This window comes from Mizuhopecten yessoensis, unplaced genomic scaffold (genome assembly GCF_002113885.1).
Source record: "Mizuhopecten yessoensis strain PY_sf001 unplaced genomic scaffold, ASM211388v2 scaffold10751, whole genome shotgun sequence".
NCBI lineage: Eukaryota > Metazoa > Mollusca > Bivalvia > Pectinida > Pectinidae > Mizuhopecten > Mizuhopecten yessoensis.
Window position 1 is genome coordinate 1,150,296 of NW_018408703.1, and position 19,404 is coordinate 1,169,699.

Genomic DNA, 19,404 nt, shown 5'->3' on the forward strand with positions numbered 1-19,404 from the left:
TAAGTTTTTGCTTAGCCAATCACGTACGACATCACTTTTCATGACGTTATTAGTGATTGGCTAAGACAAAGATTATGCCAGTTTTAGACTTAAGAACGCTTTATGATCCTGGGGCCAGATCTTCTAAATTACATTTCAATATATGTTTAACTGTGCCTGTTTATTTTCACAGGTGATGCAGACGGAACGGATGTTATACCTTGTAACAGAATACGCTAGTGGAGGGGAAATATTTGGTGAGCCCGTCAACCTGTTCCAAGTCATCAGCTCTGCTGAAATGGATCATTGAGCCCTTCTGATTCCGATTATCAATTATAAATTCCATATTGTTTATATTAGTGTCTCAATGTAAAGGATAAATTTTGAGGATTTCGTTTTTTTTGTTTGGATGATATAACTCCTTCCTATAGGTTTCAGTGCTGGAATTTTTTTTATACATGGTTTCTTTTTCAAAGTTTTAAAAGACAATGGGCAAATTATGTTTCAAAACATGACTAATGTTATATCCAGGTATCTCTGTATTTGAAACATTTTCGTTTCTTTTTTTTTTAAAGATCACCTAGTCGCACATGGTCGAATGAATGAAAAGGAGGCGAGACGAAAATTTAAACAAATTGTGGCTGCAGTATCGTACTGCCATAGTCGCTGTGTCGTACACCGAGACTTGAAAGCCGAAAATCTCCTTCTCGACGCCAACCTTAACATCAAAATAGCAGGTAAATAACTCCTCATTCACCTGCCTGTTGTCTAGAAAATAACATTTGTGGCAAGTAGTAATGGGCTGGTGATCGATTATAATTGAAAATTGATCAGTTTGCCCTTTCCGATACTGATTATCGATTACAAACTCCATAAACAATGTAATCGATGTTTTCCATGTTAAGGATGCTTTGAAAGTCATAGATTGTTATGGTTTATACTGTATGATTGTTAAAAATGCATAAAAGTTGCTTGATATGGTGTTAGTGGGTGACAGTCTCCTTCTAAACACCAATCTCATCATCAAATTAGCAGGTACATCTAGATCTCTAACCTGCCATCTCTCTATAGTGTTAGTAGGTGACAGTCTCCTCCTGAACACCAATCTCATCATCAAAATAGCAGGTCATCTAGATCTCTAACCTGCCATCTATCTATAGTGTTAGTGGGTGACAGTCTCATCCGATCCTGAACACCAATCTCATCATCAAAATAGCAGGTCATCTAGATCTCTAACCTGCCATCTATCTATGGTGTTAGTGGGTGACAGTCTCCTTCTAAACACCAATCTCATCATCAAAATAGCAGGTCATCTAGATCTCTAACTTGCCATCTCTCCATAGTGTTAGTGGGTGACAGTCTCCTCCTGAACGCCAATCTCATCATCAAAATAGCAGGTCATCCAAATCTCTAACCTGCCATCTCTCTATAGTGTTAGTGGGTGGCAGTCTCCTCCTGAACACCAATCTCATCATCAAAGTAGCAGGTCATCTAGATCTCTAACCTGCCCTCTATCTATGGTGTTAGTGGGTGACAGTCTCCTTCTAAACACCAATCTCATCATCAAAATAGCAGGGACATCTAGATCTCCAGCCTGCCATTTCTCTATGGTGTTAGTGGGTGACAGTCTCCTTCTAAACACCAATCTCATGATCAAAATAGCAGGTCATCTAGATCTCTAACCCGCCATCTATCTATGGTGTTAGTGGGTGACAGTCTCCTCCTAAACACGAATCTCATCATCAAAATAGCAGGTACATCTAGATCTCAGCCTGCCATCTCTCTATAGTGTTAGTGGGGGACAGTCTCCTCCTAAACACCAATCTCATCATCATAATAGCAGGTCATCTAGATCTCTACCCTGCCATCTCTCTATAGTGTTAGTGGGTGACTGTCTCCTCCTAAACACCAATCTCATCATCGAAATAGCAGGTCATCTAGATCTCTAACTTGCCATCTCTCCATAGTGTTAGTGGGTGACAGTCTCCTCCTAACACCTAACCTGCCATCTCTCTATAGTGTTAGTGGGTGAGAGTCTCCTCCTAAACACCAATCTCATCATCAAAATAGCAGGTACATCTAGATCTCAGCCTGCCATCTCTCTATAGTGTTAGTGGGTGACAGTCTCCTCCTAAACACCAATCTCATCATCAAAATAGCAGGTACATCTAGATCTCCAGCCTGCCATTTCTCTATGGTGTTAGTGGGTGACAGTCTCCTCCTAAACACCAATCTCATCATCATAATATCCGGTACATGTCTCCTATTCGACCACCACCTGAAGTCTGCGGGGTGGACATCTCCTTGATGCCATTCTTAACATTTAACGCTTTCACCCCTGTAGACCATAGTGGACTCATCCAGATCGATGCATGGTAGAGTCTACTAAAGTTACATAGGGTTGAAAGGGTTAAAAGCAGGTACATTTGTTTCTGATCACTTCGATAACCAAGGTTGTGTTTTGAAATAAGTTCTATTGGAAAATTAAAACTGTGATTAGAAATAGTGAAACGATCAAACTAAAAGCCAGGACATTTTCCCCAAAGTTAACCCTTTCACCCCTATGTAACTTAAGTAAACTCTACCATGCATTGATCTGGACGAGTCCAGTATGATCCACAGTGGTGAAAAGGTTAAGGATGTTTCCCTTTTGAATGCTGAAAGACATAAGTTCTGGTTCTTCTGGTTATTCCAATAATTTCTTGTCCAAGCTATACATTTTAAACTGTTAAGATATGATTATACAACCTGCATCACCCAAAGAGGATGTGCATTGCACTGTCATTATTTAGGTCACTGTGACCTAGATGTTAAGACCAAAGGTCTGATAGGTGAAATCTAAACTGTATGTATTAAGTGCAATTTTTTTAGGTACCAGTTGTCTTGGCTGTAGCTTTTAAACCATTGAAGATATCATGCAGAAACTTGCAGTATACCTGCATCCCCCACAGATGATAGGGAGTGGCTGCATTAGGTCATTGTGACCGTGACCTCAAGGTCAAAGGTCTGATTGGTAAAATCCTTTCAGTTGTACGTATGTTTTAAACTATTAGGGTGCTATGACCTTCTATGTCTTGACTTTTAAACTGCATTATTTCATGTATTTATTTTGTAATTTAGTGGTAGGCAGTTTGTCTAATGAGGTAAATATATTGTAGATACACAGTAATATGACTTTGTTCACGCCATGTGATTTTTTGCGACAGAAAGGGAGAGAATATTTGCTAATAAGGGGAGACATTAGGGTGGCCATTTTCTCCCTCCGTAATTAGGGTGAATTTATCATAACATTGAAAATTGGTATACAATTCACTACTCATGGTAATTATTAAAACATGTGAACGATATAAAGTTAACACTGGGTGGTCGAGTGGCACATCACCAAGGCGGCCGGGGTTTGATTCCTGGATCGAACATGAAAAGGTATGGGGTCACCTTCCCGGTAACGTGGGTTTTCTCCGGGTACTCCGGTTTCCTCCCACATTTAAAGACCACTGCACGCTGACATCTGGACCAACAACAGTGACTTATATAAGTTGAAATAACTTGTTTAATAATTGTTGTAAAATAAATAAAGTTTATATATATATAACACTGGGTGAATCAATTTACCAGTAAATTAAGTAATATTAGAGATTAACATGGGGCTGATATCGGTTTTTGTAAGGGTTTCTCAATATGTTCAGTTGTTTTGATGTAGAACCATACAACTATGGTAATTTAAGGAGGTGCCAGGTTTTTGGTGGTGAAGGAAACCGGAGTTCCCTGAGAAAAACCACCAACCTACGGCCAGTACCTGGCGACTGCCCCACGTAGGTTTCGAACCCGCAAGCCAGTGGTGCAGGACTAGTGGTAGCAGAATGTCAGATGCCTTAACCCATGACCCCTCTTTAGTTTAGCCATTTCTCAAGCCAAGGTTGATTTAAATCATGTTGCAAAAAACAATAGATTGAGGATTTAATAATTATTTTTCAGATTTTGGGTTCAGTAATTACTTCAAGCCAGGGTCTTGTTTGAAAACCTGGTGTGGGAGTCCACCTTATGCGGCACCAGAACTATTCGAAGGGAAGGAATATGATGCCCCAAAAGTTGATATATGGGTAAGTATTGTACATGTATGTATGTATAAGCTTTTATATATTTGGTGACCTGTGCACTGAAATATTGTGGAAATACCAGCAACATATCTTGTCATTTCTGTTAAACTGAAACATCCTTCCTAAAAAATTGGGACACATTATTTTTAATATCCTCAATAAGATTCATCTGTTGAGAAATAATTAATATTGAAGTTTTACTGTTACACAAACAATGTGCAGCCTATTTGATACATCGTGTGTACACTCTCCACAATAAGCAAAACATCCCGGGTCGAGTGACAATATAGGAATTATGCAATTTCGTCACATGGTTGTACAGGTAAACAATACAAATCACTCACTCAGTCATACCTTGACAAAGCGAGCAGTCAGTCTTGAAAGGTTGTGACACTTTCAGTATGTAAAAAAAGGTAAACATTTGATATCACATTATTTTCTTGCTCATAAATCTATTCTATATATTATTTGCTAGAAAATGGGGAATAAAAAACAGACTTCGTTTTCAATTTTTCAAAAAAAAATATAAATATTAATGATTGGTTGTTAGGGACTGTCACAACAATTTTATGTTTAGATCCTTCCGAATTTTTGGACCTGCGTTTCGTTTTCAGAGTCTGGGTGTGGTGCTTTACGTGTTAGTTTGTGGTGCTTTACCTTTCGATGGAAACACACTACAGAGTCTGCGAGGACGGGTGCTAAGAGGGAAATTTGGAGTCCCGTTTTACATGACTACAGGTAAGAAGGACTATGTCCCTTGTAAGAAGGACTATGTCCCTTATAAGAAGGACTATGTCCCTTGTAAGAAGGACTATGTCCCTTGTAAGAAGGACTATGTCCCTTCAGGTAAAATTAACTTTTTCTCATTTATATGAATCATTTCTGCATGTAGACAATTTTTCCCTCATTGACCAGAATTGTCGCCATTTCTGCACGTAAACAAATTTTTCCATTTGATATCTGAATTGGCTTCATTTTCCACTGTTTTCACACTGATGTATTTCTCTGTCTCTACTGGTAACTTTGCTTAATATGGCTTCTGTCTGTTTGCCAAATTTTAGCAAAGCAAATACCTTGGTAGCTAAAATGTCCCCCGTTTTCAGATTGTCAGCAGGAAATACCTCCCTTTCTGAGGAAAAAATAGCATTTTTCCAGAGAAAGACCTTGCAAAAATAGCTTCGTTAATTATTCCGTCTTTGCGTTTTGCAGAGTTATCTTCTCTTGGGAGCAGGGATTGATTGTTACGTCATTGGTTTGTGGGAGAAAATTACGTCGTTTTCTCAAAAATTGATGACGTTACTCTCACAAACAAGTGACGTAACAATCAATACATGCTCCCAAGAGAAGGTAACTCTGCAATACGCAAAGACGGAATAAGTGTCTGGCTAAATCTGTCTTAACACTGCTACTAACTATCCCCCCTCCCCCAACCGATTCCCAACCCAAACCCCCTCCTCACTTTCCAACTTTTAACACCACATGTACTTTAAGATTTTCTCCTTTTGTAAACGTGTTTCGTGATTTCTCTAGATCTCTAGACCGGTTTCAGCTGTATGTGACTGGCTGTTTGCAATTGTCATACATTCCATGTCTGATGTATCATTTGAAGTTATTGATACACTAAAACGGCTTATTTAGGTTAAATATAAACAAATATTTATTAACACACAGTGAACTGTTGACATGTGGAACGACCTCCCACCGATTATATTTTTGTACGTCATGTCTGGTAAACAGTTTGAGTGCCAAAAACATGAACATCGGAAGCATCAACTGTTGAAATATTGTTTTAAAGAAAAGACTGAGCCGCGAACCAAAAGGTTATGATTAGGGACGGGTGTTGCTGAGAGACAGAGCCAATAATTGGAAATAGGTGAAGTATTATATGTAATAAAAGAAAAAATCCATGGTTGCATGCATTATTAGCTCACCTAGTCCGAAGGCAATTTGTCTATATTGCTTTAAGCGACTTCTTCTCTGGAACAAAGTGATGGATATCAACCATATTGGACTGGAAGCATCCCTAGGTGGTGGGGATTCAAAATTGTACAAATGGTGGGGCCGAGGGGCGGGGCCAAAAAGGGTTATTTGGCTATGTTGCTTTAAGCAACTTCTTCTCTGAAACTAAGTGATCGATATTAACCATATTTGACTGGAAACATCCCTTGGTGGTCGGGATTCAAAATTGTACAAATGGTGGGGCTGACCCCCTAGGGTGCTGAGGGGCGGGACCAAAAAGGGTTATTTGGCTATATTGCTTTAAGTGACTTCTTCTCTGGAACTTAGTGATGGAATTCAACCATATTTGACTGAAAGCATCCCTGAGGTGGTGGTGATTTAAAATTGTACAAATGGTGGGGCTGACTCCCCAGGGTGCTGAGGGGCGGAGCCAAAAGGGGGGCAATTTGGCTATATTGCTACAAACGACTTCTTCTGTAGAACTGTGCACTGGATATTCATCATATTTGATCAAAAGCATTCATGGGAAGCAGGGATTAAAAATTGTACAACTGGTGCGGCTGACCCTCAAGGGGGCTGAGGGGCGGGGGCCAAAAAGGGTTATTTGGCTATATTGCTTGAAGCGACTTCTCTGGAACTAAGTGATGGATATCAAGCATATTGAACTGGAAGCATCTCTAGGTGGTGGGGATTCAAAATTGTACAAATGGTGTGGCTGACCCCCCAGGGGGCTGAGGGGCGGGACCAAAAAGGGTTATTTGGCTATATTGCTTTAAGTGACTTCTTCTCTGGGACTTAGTGATGGAATTCAACCATATTTGACTGAAAGCATCCCTGAGGTGGTGGTGATTTAAAATTGTACAAATGGTGGGGCTGACTCCCCAGGGTGCTGAGGGGCGGGGCCAAAAGGGGGGCAATTTGGCTATAATGCTATAAACGACTTCTTCTGTAGAACTATGCCATGGATATCAATCATAATTGGTCAGAAGCATTCCTGAGAGGCAGGGATTCAAAATTGTACAAATGGTGTGGCTAACCCCCCGGGCTAAGGAGTGGGGTCAAAACATTTTTATTACTTGGTTGAAATCCCCATATATACAATTGCTGAGTATAAAGAGAAGTATGCACATTTGCTTCCAGGATGGCCCTGGGGTCTTGCCCCACCCTTGGAGACATAGTCCCTGGGCCATAACTTTAAAACGTTTGAGATCCCCATCCCATAACTATGTATACAAATGCAGGGCATAAAGAGACAAATGCAGTCATGATATTAGAATAGACCCTGGGGTCTGACTGAACCCCTACAGACCTAGTTTCTTAGTCACAGCTTGGAAACAGTTGAGATCCCCATCCTATAACCATATATACAATTGCTGAGTATAAAGAGATAATTGCACATATGCTTCCTGGATGGCCTTGGGGACTGCCCCACCCTTGGAGACTTAAACCCTGGGTCATAACTTCAAAATGGTTTAGATCCCCACCCCAAAACTATATATACAATTGTTGGGCATGAAGAGACGATTGCAGTCATGATATTAGAATTGACCCCATGGTCTGCCCCACCCTTGCAGACTTAACCCCTGGTTCATAACTTAGAAACGGTGGAGATCCCTACCCCAAAACTATAAATACAAATGATGGCCAAAATGAGATGAATGCAGTCATGATATTAGAATTGATCCTGGGGTCTGGTCACAACCCTAAGGACCTAGTTTCTGAGTCACAGCTTGGAAACAGTTGAGATCCCCACCCCATAACCATACATACAATTGCTGGGCATGAAAAATCTAATACAGATATGCTACATATTCCCTTGGATCTCATTTGGAGAACATTTTGTCATAATTGCTTAGATATCCAGGTGTGCGATACAGGCCCTCTGGGCCTCTTGTTATCTGTGAGCGATACAGGCCATCTGTGCCTCTTTTTTAAAATGTGCCTGTAATATTAAAGGGGTAAAACTAGTGATGGGATGATGATGGTTTATTATCGAAGATCGATCGGTTTGTCCTTTCCAATTGCGATTATCGATTATAAATTCCATAATCGATATAATGGGCATGGGTTCATCATTGAATCAAAGTATTTCAAATTCTTCAAAGTAAGCTTTGAAAGTCATATATTGTTATGATTTATACTACATGATTTATAAAAATGCATAAAAGTTGTGAAATAGCCATTCATTATAAAAGGACCAAACCTAATGTATAGTTAACAACTCTGTCTATTGATGTAATAGTTAGTGTTCTCATGCATGCAGTCCAATAAAAATTATAAACCCGTTAAGCAATCAATCAACGATTGGTTTACTGCTTCCGATTACAAACCAATTATCGATTAGGATTTTAAACCGGCTGCCCATCACTAGTTAAAACCTGACAGACCTAAAAACGTTACTTCCATCCTTGAAAGTCCTTGTCAAGGCTCAACATCAAATCACTAGGTCCATCCTAATTTCATCATCTATTCTGGTCTAACCTGTCCAACTGTTTTAAACGCGATACATGAAATCAGCCTAGAGATGTTCGTGGTCGAAGTGTCAAATCTAGGTCAGCACGTCTGCCTGGTTTCACACTTATACACAGGTGTGAAGCTAGCTGTTAGGTGTTTGGTGTCTATTGCATGCGGCCAACAGCTTATCATCAGACCAATGTTTTTATCATGTTTACACTTTATTACTATCAATAAGAAGACAACAGGAATAAATCCTGTTGCCATAATCCGTCGCATCAATTGTATTTGAACAATTAATAATCCAATGCCTCGTAATAAGCACACCAATATTTATTGCAGGTCACAAACCAACACAACCTAGCCTAACACCCCCCTCCCCCCCCCTCCCCNTTACGGATTGTTACCATGAGACACCAACATTGGGCGTTGTGGTGAGCTTGCAGTAGAAACAAACCAGCACTGCATTCCCCCCATTGAACGTTAAACGGATATTTGAGGAAGTTTTCAGTATATTTTCAAATTCAATGTTTGGCAATCTAGTACCTTCATAACCTAGATTGAATCAGTTTGGTGTTAGTTAACCCTTTTGCCCCGATTTTACTTCAGTAGACTCTACCATGCATTGATCTGGATGTGTCCATTAAGGTCTATAGTAGTGAAAGGGTTAAACATACAAATGTATTGGACGAGCAGTGCTCCTGTTTACCAGATTGGTGAATTGAAGAAAATGTGTCATAGAAAAAATTGTTAATAGACCTGATTCTACTATATACATTTTAAATTAATTTTTAATTTTATTAAAAAAAAAAAAAAAAAAAAAAAAGCATGTCACATATATGGGAATACTAAAGATAAAGAGAAATATTTAATATAAGTTTCAGTACCAGCCAATCCAGCACCTTCTTCAGGTGAATACAACCAACTCTGATTCCCCACTTTAATTGATTTGTGCAGTTTTACACTGAAACAATTTTGAATTACCGTATTTGATCACAATGAAGCCCTCTCTTGAAAAATAAGCCCTGTTACCTTCTTTTAGAAAGTTTCCAGGAATAGAATCTTAACAACATCTCGTCTTCTTTTTCCTTTTTATAAATTTGTTTAAAGCAGCATTACAATAAGGCCTATATTGGGATACGAGCCAAAAGATATGTCATGTTGAATGCTTGTAAGCAAAAGGATGCAAACAAAATTGTCCCCCTTCCAATATTTGGTTTTTCTTTTTTCACTCCGGAGAGGGGCTTTTTTGCAGTCAAATATGGTAAATAACTTTGGTTAACATTTGCTTTAATTAAGTCTATGATTGTCAAATACTTTTTTTTTTCAAATTTTATGTAATTTTTTCTGTTGTATCTAGATATTTTATAATATATTAATTGGTTCCATATAGAACATTTTTGCACTTTTGTCATTGAAACTTGCATGATTTATCACAGAAATGTGTGTGCAATTGTTTGACTGAACCTTGCTCAGTGTGTCACATGCATAATTTAGTTTGTTTAGTTTGTCACCGTAATGTGTATATCAATAAGGTTCGTCATTGAAAAGAAACCATATTAAATTTATGACATAATGTACTGTGTTATCCAGTGAATATACCCATGTCATATTTTCTTTTGGATTGACATAGGTTGGTTTAGTTCAGAATGCACTTTCAGTGGTGAATGAGTTAAACATATTAAAATTAGACAATTTTCCTTATTTGATATCCTATATCATCCTTTGATCCTTACAAATTCCCGGGTTCCGGTCCCTTGGGCTGATATTCCGTCTTTTCGTATTGCAGAGTTATCTGCTCTTGTGAGCAGGTATTGATTTTTACGTCATTTGTTTGTGAGAGTAACGTCATAAATTTTTGAGAAAACAACGTAATTTTCTCACACAAACTAATGACGTAACAATTAATACCTGCTCACAAGAACAGATAACTCTGCAATACAAAAAGACGGAATGGAGGCCCGGGGGTTGGTAGGGGGTCTGATATAGAAATGGTCATATGATAACCTATCAGAAACAAGACACATCTCTAGATGCAGGTATAAGTAGTATTGGGAATTGGTTGGTATATATATACACATGGAGGGACATATTTGTTCCGAATAAAACGTATAAAGGACTATACCTTAGGTTCGTAAGGGCAGGTGTCTTGGCTTAAGTTTAGTGCTGAAGAAATAAAGCTGAAGATTTTTCCGATTAAAAGATTATGGAAAGTTGAACTTGATCAATCTAAACTTGGTCTAAAATTGATCTATAACAGAATATTTGATTTATTGTCCCATCACTAGATATTAGATGAGGCTTTATCAAAGAATATTGAATTTATGTTTATACAAAGATTACTTAATTTGAATGATGTAAAGTCAAATCTAGTTTCTGCCTACTGCCAGAACATCCATAGCTACATTATATATAATTACCATAGTTCAGTCATGTCTGTTTTATTGTGTTCCAGAATGCGAAAATCTGATAAAGCAGATGTTGACGGTGGACGCTAGTAAACGAATAACGATGAAAAAGATTATACAGCATCGGTGGATGAAGAGTGGAGAAGAAGATCCTGCTTTCGAGGAACAAATTAACGAGTACAATCGACCGACGGATGTGGACCCAGACTTGGAGAACCTCAATGAACAGATAATATCCCATATGGAATACTTAGAGATTGATATTGATCGAGCTGTTAGGGTAGGACATCTAATAAACATTGGTTGGTTTACTGGCAATGTCGTCTTTTAAGAATACATGCAAGAGATCTTAATTACGTTCGTGTCCATGTCATATTAAATTTATAAAACAAGTTTAATGAATTCATTATGACATGGACACGAATGTAAAATTGTATTTATCAAAAAATATTCATAATTTGGGGGAAAAAAAACCCCGAAAAAACGATTATGTGTTATCAGCTTACTGTATATAAGTCAAAATCAAAGTACTCTGATCATAGCACCTATTGTCGTTTCGCGCATTGCAAAGTAGGTGCAGATTTTTTAAAATATATTTAGCATTTTTAAATGCAATGAAAACAATAGGTTTAGGTATTATTATGTGTATAATGGTATTAATGACAAGGCAATAAGGGTCAGTCATGTGATAAACATAGTTGTTGTAAATTGCAAATTGTTCACAATTAAAACCAGTCCTGGTTGGACGGAATGAGGAGGAGGTGATAATTGAATGGTGTTAATTTATTTCAGTCTGTTCGTGAACAATGCTACGACTTCCATAGTGCCATTTACCACCTGCTGTTGGATAAATTAAAGAAACACCCGAAGACAATGATGAGTAAACTGCCGACCCTGGGTCCTCCCAATCTGCCGCTTGCCGTACGGACGGAACGTAGATCTAGTATAACTACTGGTGTTGGTGAGAACAACCAAAAATATTTTTCAAATTCAAAGGTTTTGGTTACAGTTCCAAAGATCGTGTTGATGCTGGATAAATCAAATCAGACTTAAGAAATATAGGTATTTGAGGCTGGAATCCAGAAAATTGATAATAAAACGATTAATGTATTTCTATTTTATTTTTCTCCCACTGTGTGTTTTAGCTCTCATTACCTTTTTGAACATTGAAAAATAAATGAATATTAGCCCTTTCAACACTGTAGACCATAATGGACTCATCCAGATCAATTAATGGTAGAGTTTATTAAAGTTACATAGGGGTGAAAGGGTTAGGGAGTCTCCAGTTATGCCACTAGCAATGTTCAAACTTTATGGTAGAACCCGGTCATAGACAATCCCCATGGAAAAACTTGGTCTATGGGAATCATTTACTTCATAGACCAAAATGTCTAGGAAGTTATTTTCTATGATGTGTATAATTCAATGGTAGGTGGGTGGTCGGGTGGCACAGTGGATAGTGCACTTGCCTTTCACCAAGGCGGCTGGGGTTCGTTTGCCCGATTTGACGTGAAAAGGTATGAGGTCACCTGCCTTACTGCATTGGTTTCCTTCGGGTGCTCAGGTTTCCTCCCACGATAAGACCCTCCATGCACTAACATCTGGGCCAACAAGAGTGATTAATATAAGATTAAATAATTTATTTCATAATTGTTGTTAAAAAAAAAGTTTATCATCGTAGGTATAGTAGTGAGAGAAAGACTTGTCCTCCTTTATTGTCACACGTATTTTCTTTATTTCATATTCCTTCTTTGCATATTGCAGAGTTATCTGCTCTTGTGAGCAGGTATTGATTGTTACGCCATTTGTTTGTGAGAGTAATGTCATCAATTTTTGAGAAAACGACGTAATTTTCTCACACAAACCATTGACGTAACAATCAATACCTGCTCACAAGAGAAGATAACTCTGCAATACGCAAAGACAGAATAAGTGAACCCTAAATATATAACTAAAATTTTCCTGTTTTGGTCTGGTCAACAAAAATTTCAATAGCATACTTGCCAACTCTCCCCATTTTGGAGGGAGACTCCAGATTATGGACCTCCAAATGTAGCATTTTCAACAAGTGAATATGCTTTACTATTCCCAATTTCCATGATCTGATGATTTCATCTGAAAGAACAGCTCAAAAGATGCCATTTAAAAGTGTTATTTTTTCCCTAGGATTTTGACAGTGAAGGTTTGTTATCGCTATTTCTCAGGAATAACTGGTGGGATCTTTCTAAAATTTTATATGTAGGTTCCCCTTCGTCCCTCGTTGTGCATGTTTACCGGCTGCCATCTTCAATTTTTGACATTGAAGGTTTGTTATCGCTATTTCTCCAAATTTAATATGTAGGTTCCCCATGATCCCTTGTTGTGCATGTTATATTTTGAGACTGATCATAAAAACAAAATGGCCCAAGAAAGAACTAAACAGATCTTTCTCATATTGCAATGACCTCAAGGTGTATTTACTGATAACATGACTCGATCAAAAAGATTAGAGAAAAGAAGAGAAAAGATCGAACTGACAAAGTACTAATGAAGATGGTACAATGGTGGGTGCCAAATTCCCTCTGGTATCTCTGGTTTACATTCACCGACATATCATACTTGCCATCTTTTTGAGATTTCCATGGGGGAGATTCTGCATGCTCAAAATTATAGCATAAATGAAATCTGTATATACCCCCTAGAGACAAAAAAACGCTTTAAAATAACATATTTTGAGTTGTTCTTTAAGGTGAAATTATAAGATCTTAGAATTTAGGAATTGTTGAGCTAATTCACTGGTTGAAAATGCTAAATTTAAGGGTCCGAAATCGGGAGTCTCCCTCCTAAGTAGAGAGAGTTGGTAAGTATGGCAAAATCTCCTATTGAAGTTTACTATTGACATAGAATTTCATTGAAATGTCTAAGGAGTGTACAATTTCACTAACCTGACAACTGGGGTTAGTAGATTTTATATCACAGCTAGTGAAAATAGTTTTCAGTATATGCTAAGAAACTATAGCTCAGCTTGTAGAATATTGCAAAATTTTCAGTAGGATTGGTATACTACATGAAATATTAAATTGTACGCTCCTGTGACACCATTGAGGGAAAGTGGATTAAATTTTGAAATTGTATTGGTTTTTCAGTGGAAAGAGTAGAAATACCAGTAGAGGTTGCCAAGGAAACGGAGCCCAAGCTACCTGCTGCCACGGCAACCATTGGTGCTATTCCACAAGTACAGTTTTTTAATGAAAATAACCAATTAACAGAGGTTTGTTGTACTAACATGGTTTACTTTTATTTTTCAATACCGTAAATCATTCAATTTTTGTGAGCACTGATTTTCATGATTGTCCTCTCCCATCAACATATTCACGTGGATTTGAACTTGTAAAAGAAACAACAGTTCTAAATGTTCCTTGGGTTTTTTTGTGGCGGGAAAAATATTCATGTATAAAAATGATAATTATCGGAAGAAAAAATGTACATGATACCAAGGTATTTTTCTTTAATTATTAAAGTTTTTAAATTTATTTAATTTATTATATTTCATGGTGAGTTAACATAAAGAACCTTTTTGTGCATGTGGAAATAAGATATACTGTTCAGATAATATTCATTGTCCGGTAATGAAGTGGCTACCATTATTTTCTCTGTAACTCCGGAGGGCTTTCTTCCACCACAAAACCTAGCACATCCTTCAATGACAATAGCTGTTAAAAGGGCGTAAAACGCGAACAAACCAAACTAGACATGCTACGTATACAGTTATAGGTATTTAACTACTCTGGTGTGGTATTTTAAATTACAAAAGACTTGCACACATCAGGGCATTTGTTTAGTTAAACTATGTCCTGTTGGATTAAATTGACTCTTTTATTACCCGAATCACAGCTCAATAGCAGTGAATTTTCTACCTCTTCAACAGGAGCTTGTGTCCAGTGATTTTTTGGGAAAATATTGCATACTAAAAGTACAATTTGGGGAAAATAAAGTGACTTGTATTGCATTTATGGATAGATTGGCCAAAGGTTAAAACTCTGGCTTTCCATGCACATGGAATATGGAACAACCCAGGTGGAATATAAAAGGGTCGGAGAAGGGGAGTTGCAATATATGTGCTGTAGCATTCAAGTGAGGTGGCACTATAAATGATACCATTGGAAGCACGGTCCCACTTCAAACAGCACAATACATCTCCAGCATACACACAGGCATACACACAAGGAGAGATATTAGTCAGGTGGCATAGGACTAAAAGTTAGCGACTGATAAGGCAGCCCCTGCAAATTCCTCAAAATTGCATTAATTAGTGTATTATTTAATGTATGTATTGACTGTGTACATTGTATAAATTGTATATCTATGTACTGTAAAGCACTTAAGAGTGGCCTATTCTAGCTAGATAGAGCGCTATTTCAATTGTTGTATATTGATTCATTTTATTTATTTTCGAATAGTACAAGTATAGCAGAATTACTCAGTGGAAGTGGCCTTATAATTGGCCAAAGTTCACCTTTAAAAAATCTCTTAAAGAGATCTTTGACCTTATAGCAAGGTTAAATTGACAATGGGTTTATGTACCACCTCTAACAGATTCTTCAAATAATTAAAATAATATGTTGTCAGTATCCCCTCTTTCATTTCCAGCCTGATGAGGGCAGTCAACATTCAGACTCGGACAGTGAGGAACCGTGTCCAGAAGCACTCGCCCGTTACCTAGCGATGCGACGGCATACCGTAGGTGTCGGAGACAGTCGTCACGAGGTGCCAGAAGATGTACGCGTCAAACTTGCCAACAATCAGCCAATCATTGCCCTCCCACAGCCAAACTATCTCCTGCCTCTGTTGTCCCACACAGTGCCTCAGATGCAGAGTGAGGTCCCTGCTTATCCAACCAGTGAACAGCATTTTCTTCAGCCACCCATAATGTGGGGCCCAGGTAAGGGGGTTTTGAAGTATTTATTTATTATGAATAGTTCAATATTTTGTATGCCCCTGCCATAAAATGGGGGAGGAGGGTGGGGGGGGGGGCATAATATAGTGTTGCCCATGTCCGCCGCGGCCTGTCCTGTCAAACATCAAACATGAAACTAATTTCCCATGGTGACGGAGGCATTCATGTCACACAGGCATTTTCTAGTTTTAAATGTTTTTGGGAGAGGGCCTAGCAAGTGTAAGAACTTGTGCCCAATCCCTTTGACTATTCAGTGTCAATAAAATATGTTTGAATGAAATGAATTTACAAGGTAAATCACAGCGATCACATGGCATGGCCTTTGTCTGTTTACGTTTTATGATTGGATGCTAGCTTATGAACAAACGATCACACAAAGCTCAATCTTGGTACTATGAAGGGGTTTGGTGATTAATTGAGGGAAACATATGAAGGAATTCTGAGATAATTTACAGTAAAACCTTGTAATACTGCCAAGTTTTGTCCAGAGAAATTTTGCTGTTATAAATGGGTTTGGCGATAAATTGAGGGAAACATATGAAGAAATTCTGAGAAAATGATAGCAGTAAAACTTTGTTATACTGTCACCGTCTTCTAGAAAAAAGTTTACATTATAAATGGGTTTGGCGATAAATCGAGGGAAACATCAAGAATTTTTTTAAAAAAAGAGTGAGAAAAATGGACGATAAAACACATTGGCAGGTAAGTGAGGTGGCAAAGGAAATTAGGGGCATAATATCGAGGTTTTACTATTTTGTAATTTTTGAAAAGAATTAAAGGAAGAATTCACGGAAAATTCTTATCATGATCACCTGTCTTCTTTCCAGATGTTGGTGGTTGTTTCGGTAACATAAGCAGGCGAGCGTCTGATGGTGGGGCCAACATCCAGCTGTTTGCACGACAAATGTATGGAGGGAGTCTACCGGGCAGTCCAGGAAGTCAGGAGTGTCTAGCAGGGGTATGAAACCTTTTCTCTTACCCTGGACAGGTGTACATTCCCAGTGTGAGATGATTATCTTTTACCCTGGACAGGTGTACTCACACATTCCCAGTGTGAGGTTATTATCTCTTACCCTGGACAGGGGTACTCACACATTCCCAGTGTGAGGTTATGATCTCTTACCCTGGACAGGGGTACTCACACATTCCTAGTGTGAGACGATTATCTCTTACCCTGGACAGGAGTACATTTCCAGTGTGAGGTTATTATCTTTTACCCCAGACAGTAGTACTCACACATTCCCAGTGTGAGATTATTATCTCAACCTGAGGGGGGAGATTCTCATGTTGCCAAACACGAGGCTTTGTCAAAAGTTGAGATTCCTATTCTCACCACAAGGGGGGGGGGGGGGGGGGGGGTCTTTTTCTTTTTCTCCTTCCCTGTTCACCCATTGTGTATATCATATACATACATAATGTTATGTTAACGTTACATGTTAAATACAGGGTTGACGTGACGATTATGCATTGTTGATGTGAAGCCATGCAATTGTTATGAATAGGGGCCTAGGGTGAGACTAATAAAATTAAAATGTACCCTACCTTGAGGGTGTGACAGAGAAATCTCCTACCAGAGGGGTGATAATGATGTAATGATGAATTCGTCCTCATCACTGAGAACCGAAAAAGGCAAAAAATTAAAGGGAAGCAAAAATTTCCTGATATACAGTGTATATAAATGACGGTCAAGAAAGTTCAGAGAAAAAAATCTTTTACCCCCCCCCATTGGGGATATGATAGTGGAATCTCATCCCAAAGACACAGATTCATAACATCTGCAAGACTCGTGCATATATGTTTGGCAATTTAAGAATCTTCTCCCCATGGGTTGAGGTTCCCTTATCTCTGTTTTCTTTACTGATTTGCATTACATGACTCCCTTTGAAATCTAATTGTGACGTCATATTTTATTTTTCCTGTATATTTCATATGTTATGATGTCACAGCATTGTACTATTTATTACACCCCTAAGGGTTGACAGAAAAATCCAAAGGCATGGCTTGAATGGTAGTAGAAAATCAGAGTGATATTCCCATCGTTTAATACTACATTGAGTCCAGCTTTCATCTGTTTTCATTTGGAACTCTTCTGTTTTACTGTCATCCCTGCCCAGTTTTTTTCTGTTTTCATTTGGAACCCCTCTGTTTTACAGTCGCCCTTGTCACCAGTAGGATCTGATTCCATTTGGAACCCCTCTGTTTTACTGTCATCCCTGCCCAGTTTTGATCTGTTTTCATTTGGAACCCCTCTGTTTTACAGTCGCCCTTGTCACCAGTAGGAATGCCCTTGACACCCATTCAGGGGTCAGTAACAGTGGAGGAGAATGAGGATGGGGGATCAGATCAGGAGCCAGATACGGAAGCAGTACAGAGGTATGTCCTGAGAAATTAAAACAGAATAAGATACTTCTTGTTTGTGTTTTACGTCCTATGGTCATTTAAGGACGTGCCAGGTTTTGGTGGTGGAGGAAAGCCGGAGTTCCGGAGAAAAAAACACCGACCTACGGACAGTGCCTGGTGACTGCCCAGCGTAGGTCTCGAACCTGCGACTCAGTGGTGGAGGGCCAGTTGTAGCTTGTAAATTCCCTACAGCTGACGCTTGTAAGGCAACCTAATCATTGCACATTCTTTACACATTGATGTAATTCCCGTTGATTTATCTCCCCTTGCAGATATCTGGCCGCCAGAGGGCGCAACAAGCGACACACATTGGCAATGTCCAACCCCATGCATGAGATTCCTGAAGAGCTGCAACGTAAATTATCTCTACAGCCAATCAGATCTGGCCGTAGGAATCACTTCCCCGGAGGTGGATCACTAAGTATGTACTGCCGTGTCCTTTGGACATGATTATATACAAAACTGTATACTTGCCAACTTTTGGAAATTTCCATGGCGGAGATTCTGTACTCCCAAATTTCAAACCAGAATAAAATGTGTGTAGATACCCCTAGAGCCAAAGTAACCCTTTGAAATGACATATTGTGAGTTGTTCTTTCAAATGAAATCATTAGGTCTTGAAATATAGGAATAGTTTAGCAAATTCACTGGTTGAAAATGTTAGATTTAAGGGTCCAAAATTGGGAGTCTCCCTATTAAATAGGGAGGGTTTTCAAGTATGAAACTGTATACTGTCAAACTTAAATGTTTCAAACTTTGCAGGAATATCTGAAAATATTTGAAACGTCAGGGACTTTGACTCACGAATACCATTACAAATTCAGATCCTGTAAATAAGATAGAATGTGATTTTTTAAACATGTGAGCAAACATTTAATTATTTTAATTGTAAAAATTGGATTTTTATGCCCCCGCCATAGAATGGGGGGCATATAGTGTTGCCCATGTCCGTCCCGTCTTGTCCTGTCCCGTTACGTTCCGTCCCGTCCTTATTCAATGTAAACACGACTATTTATAGGACATCAAACACTGAAACTAATTTCACATGGTGACAGGGCATTCATGTCTTAGACATTTTCTAGTTTTATCAAATTCATAATTTTTTGTCAAATAAATATTCAAATCTTGTACTGTTAAAATAACCATGGGGCGTTTCCCTGTCTAGTACAGG

At 38.5% G+C, this 19,404-nt stretch overlaps 1 protein-coding gene across 4 annotated transcripts in view; it reads left to right on the forward strand.

Moving 5' to 3' along the window:
• The window catches only part of LOC110462122 (serine/threonine-protein kinase SIK3-like), a 66,664-nt gene that overhangs the window by 14,520 nt on the left and 32,740 nt on the right, over positions 1-19,404 (forward strand). For 3 of the 4 annotated variants that reach the window (XM_021515957.1, XM_021515958.1, XM_021515960.1), the window contains exons 3-13: positions 173-236; positions 555-716; positions 3,955-4,079; positions 4,691-4,814; positions 10,945-11,177; positions 11,690-11,858; positions 14,023-14,147; positions 15,527-15,818; positions 16,661-16,791; positions 18,094-18,206; positions 18,506-18,654. In XM_021515957.1, the coding sequence (XP_021371632.1) occupies positions 173-236; positions 555-716; positions 3,955-4,079; positions 4,691-4,814; positions 10,945-11,177; positions 11,690-11,858; positions 14,023-14,147; positions 15,527-15,818; positions 16,661-16,791; positions 18,094-18,206; positions 18,506-18,654 (1,687 nt within the window). The remainder of the gene's footprint in view (positions 1-172; positions 237-554; positions 717-3,954; positions 4,080-4,690; positions 4,815-10,944; positions 11,178-11,689; positions 11,859-14,022; positions 14,148-15,526; positions 15,819-16,660; positions 16,792-18,093; positions 18,207-18,505; positions 18,655-19,404) is intronic. The other variant, XM_021515959.1, reaches the window with a different exon arrangement.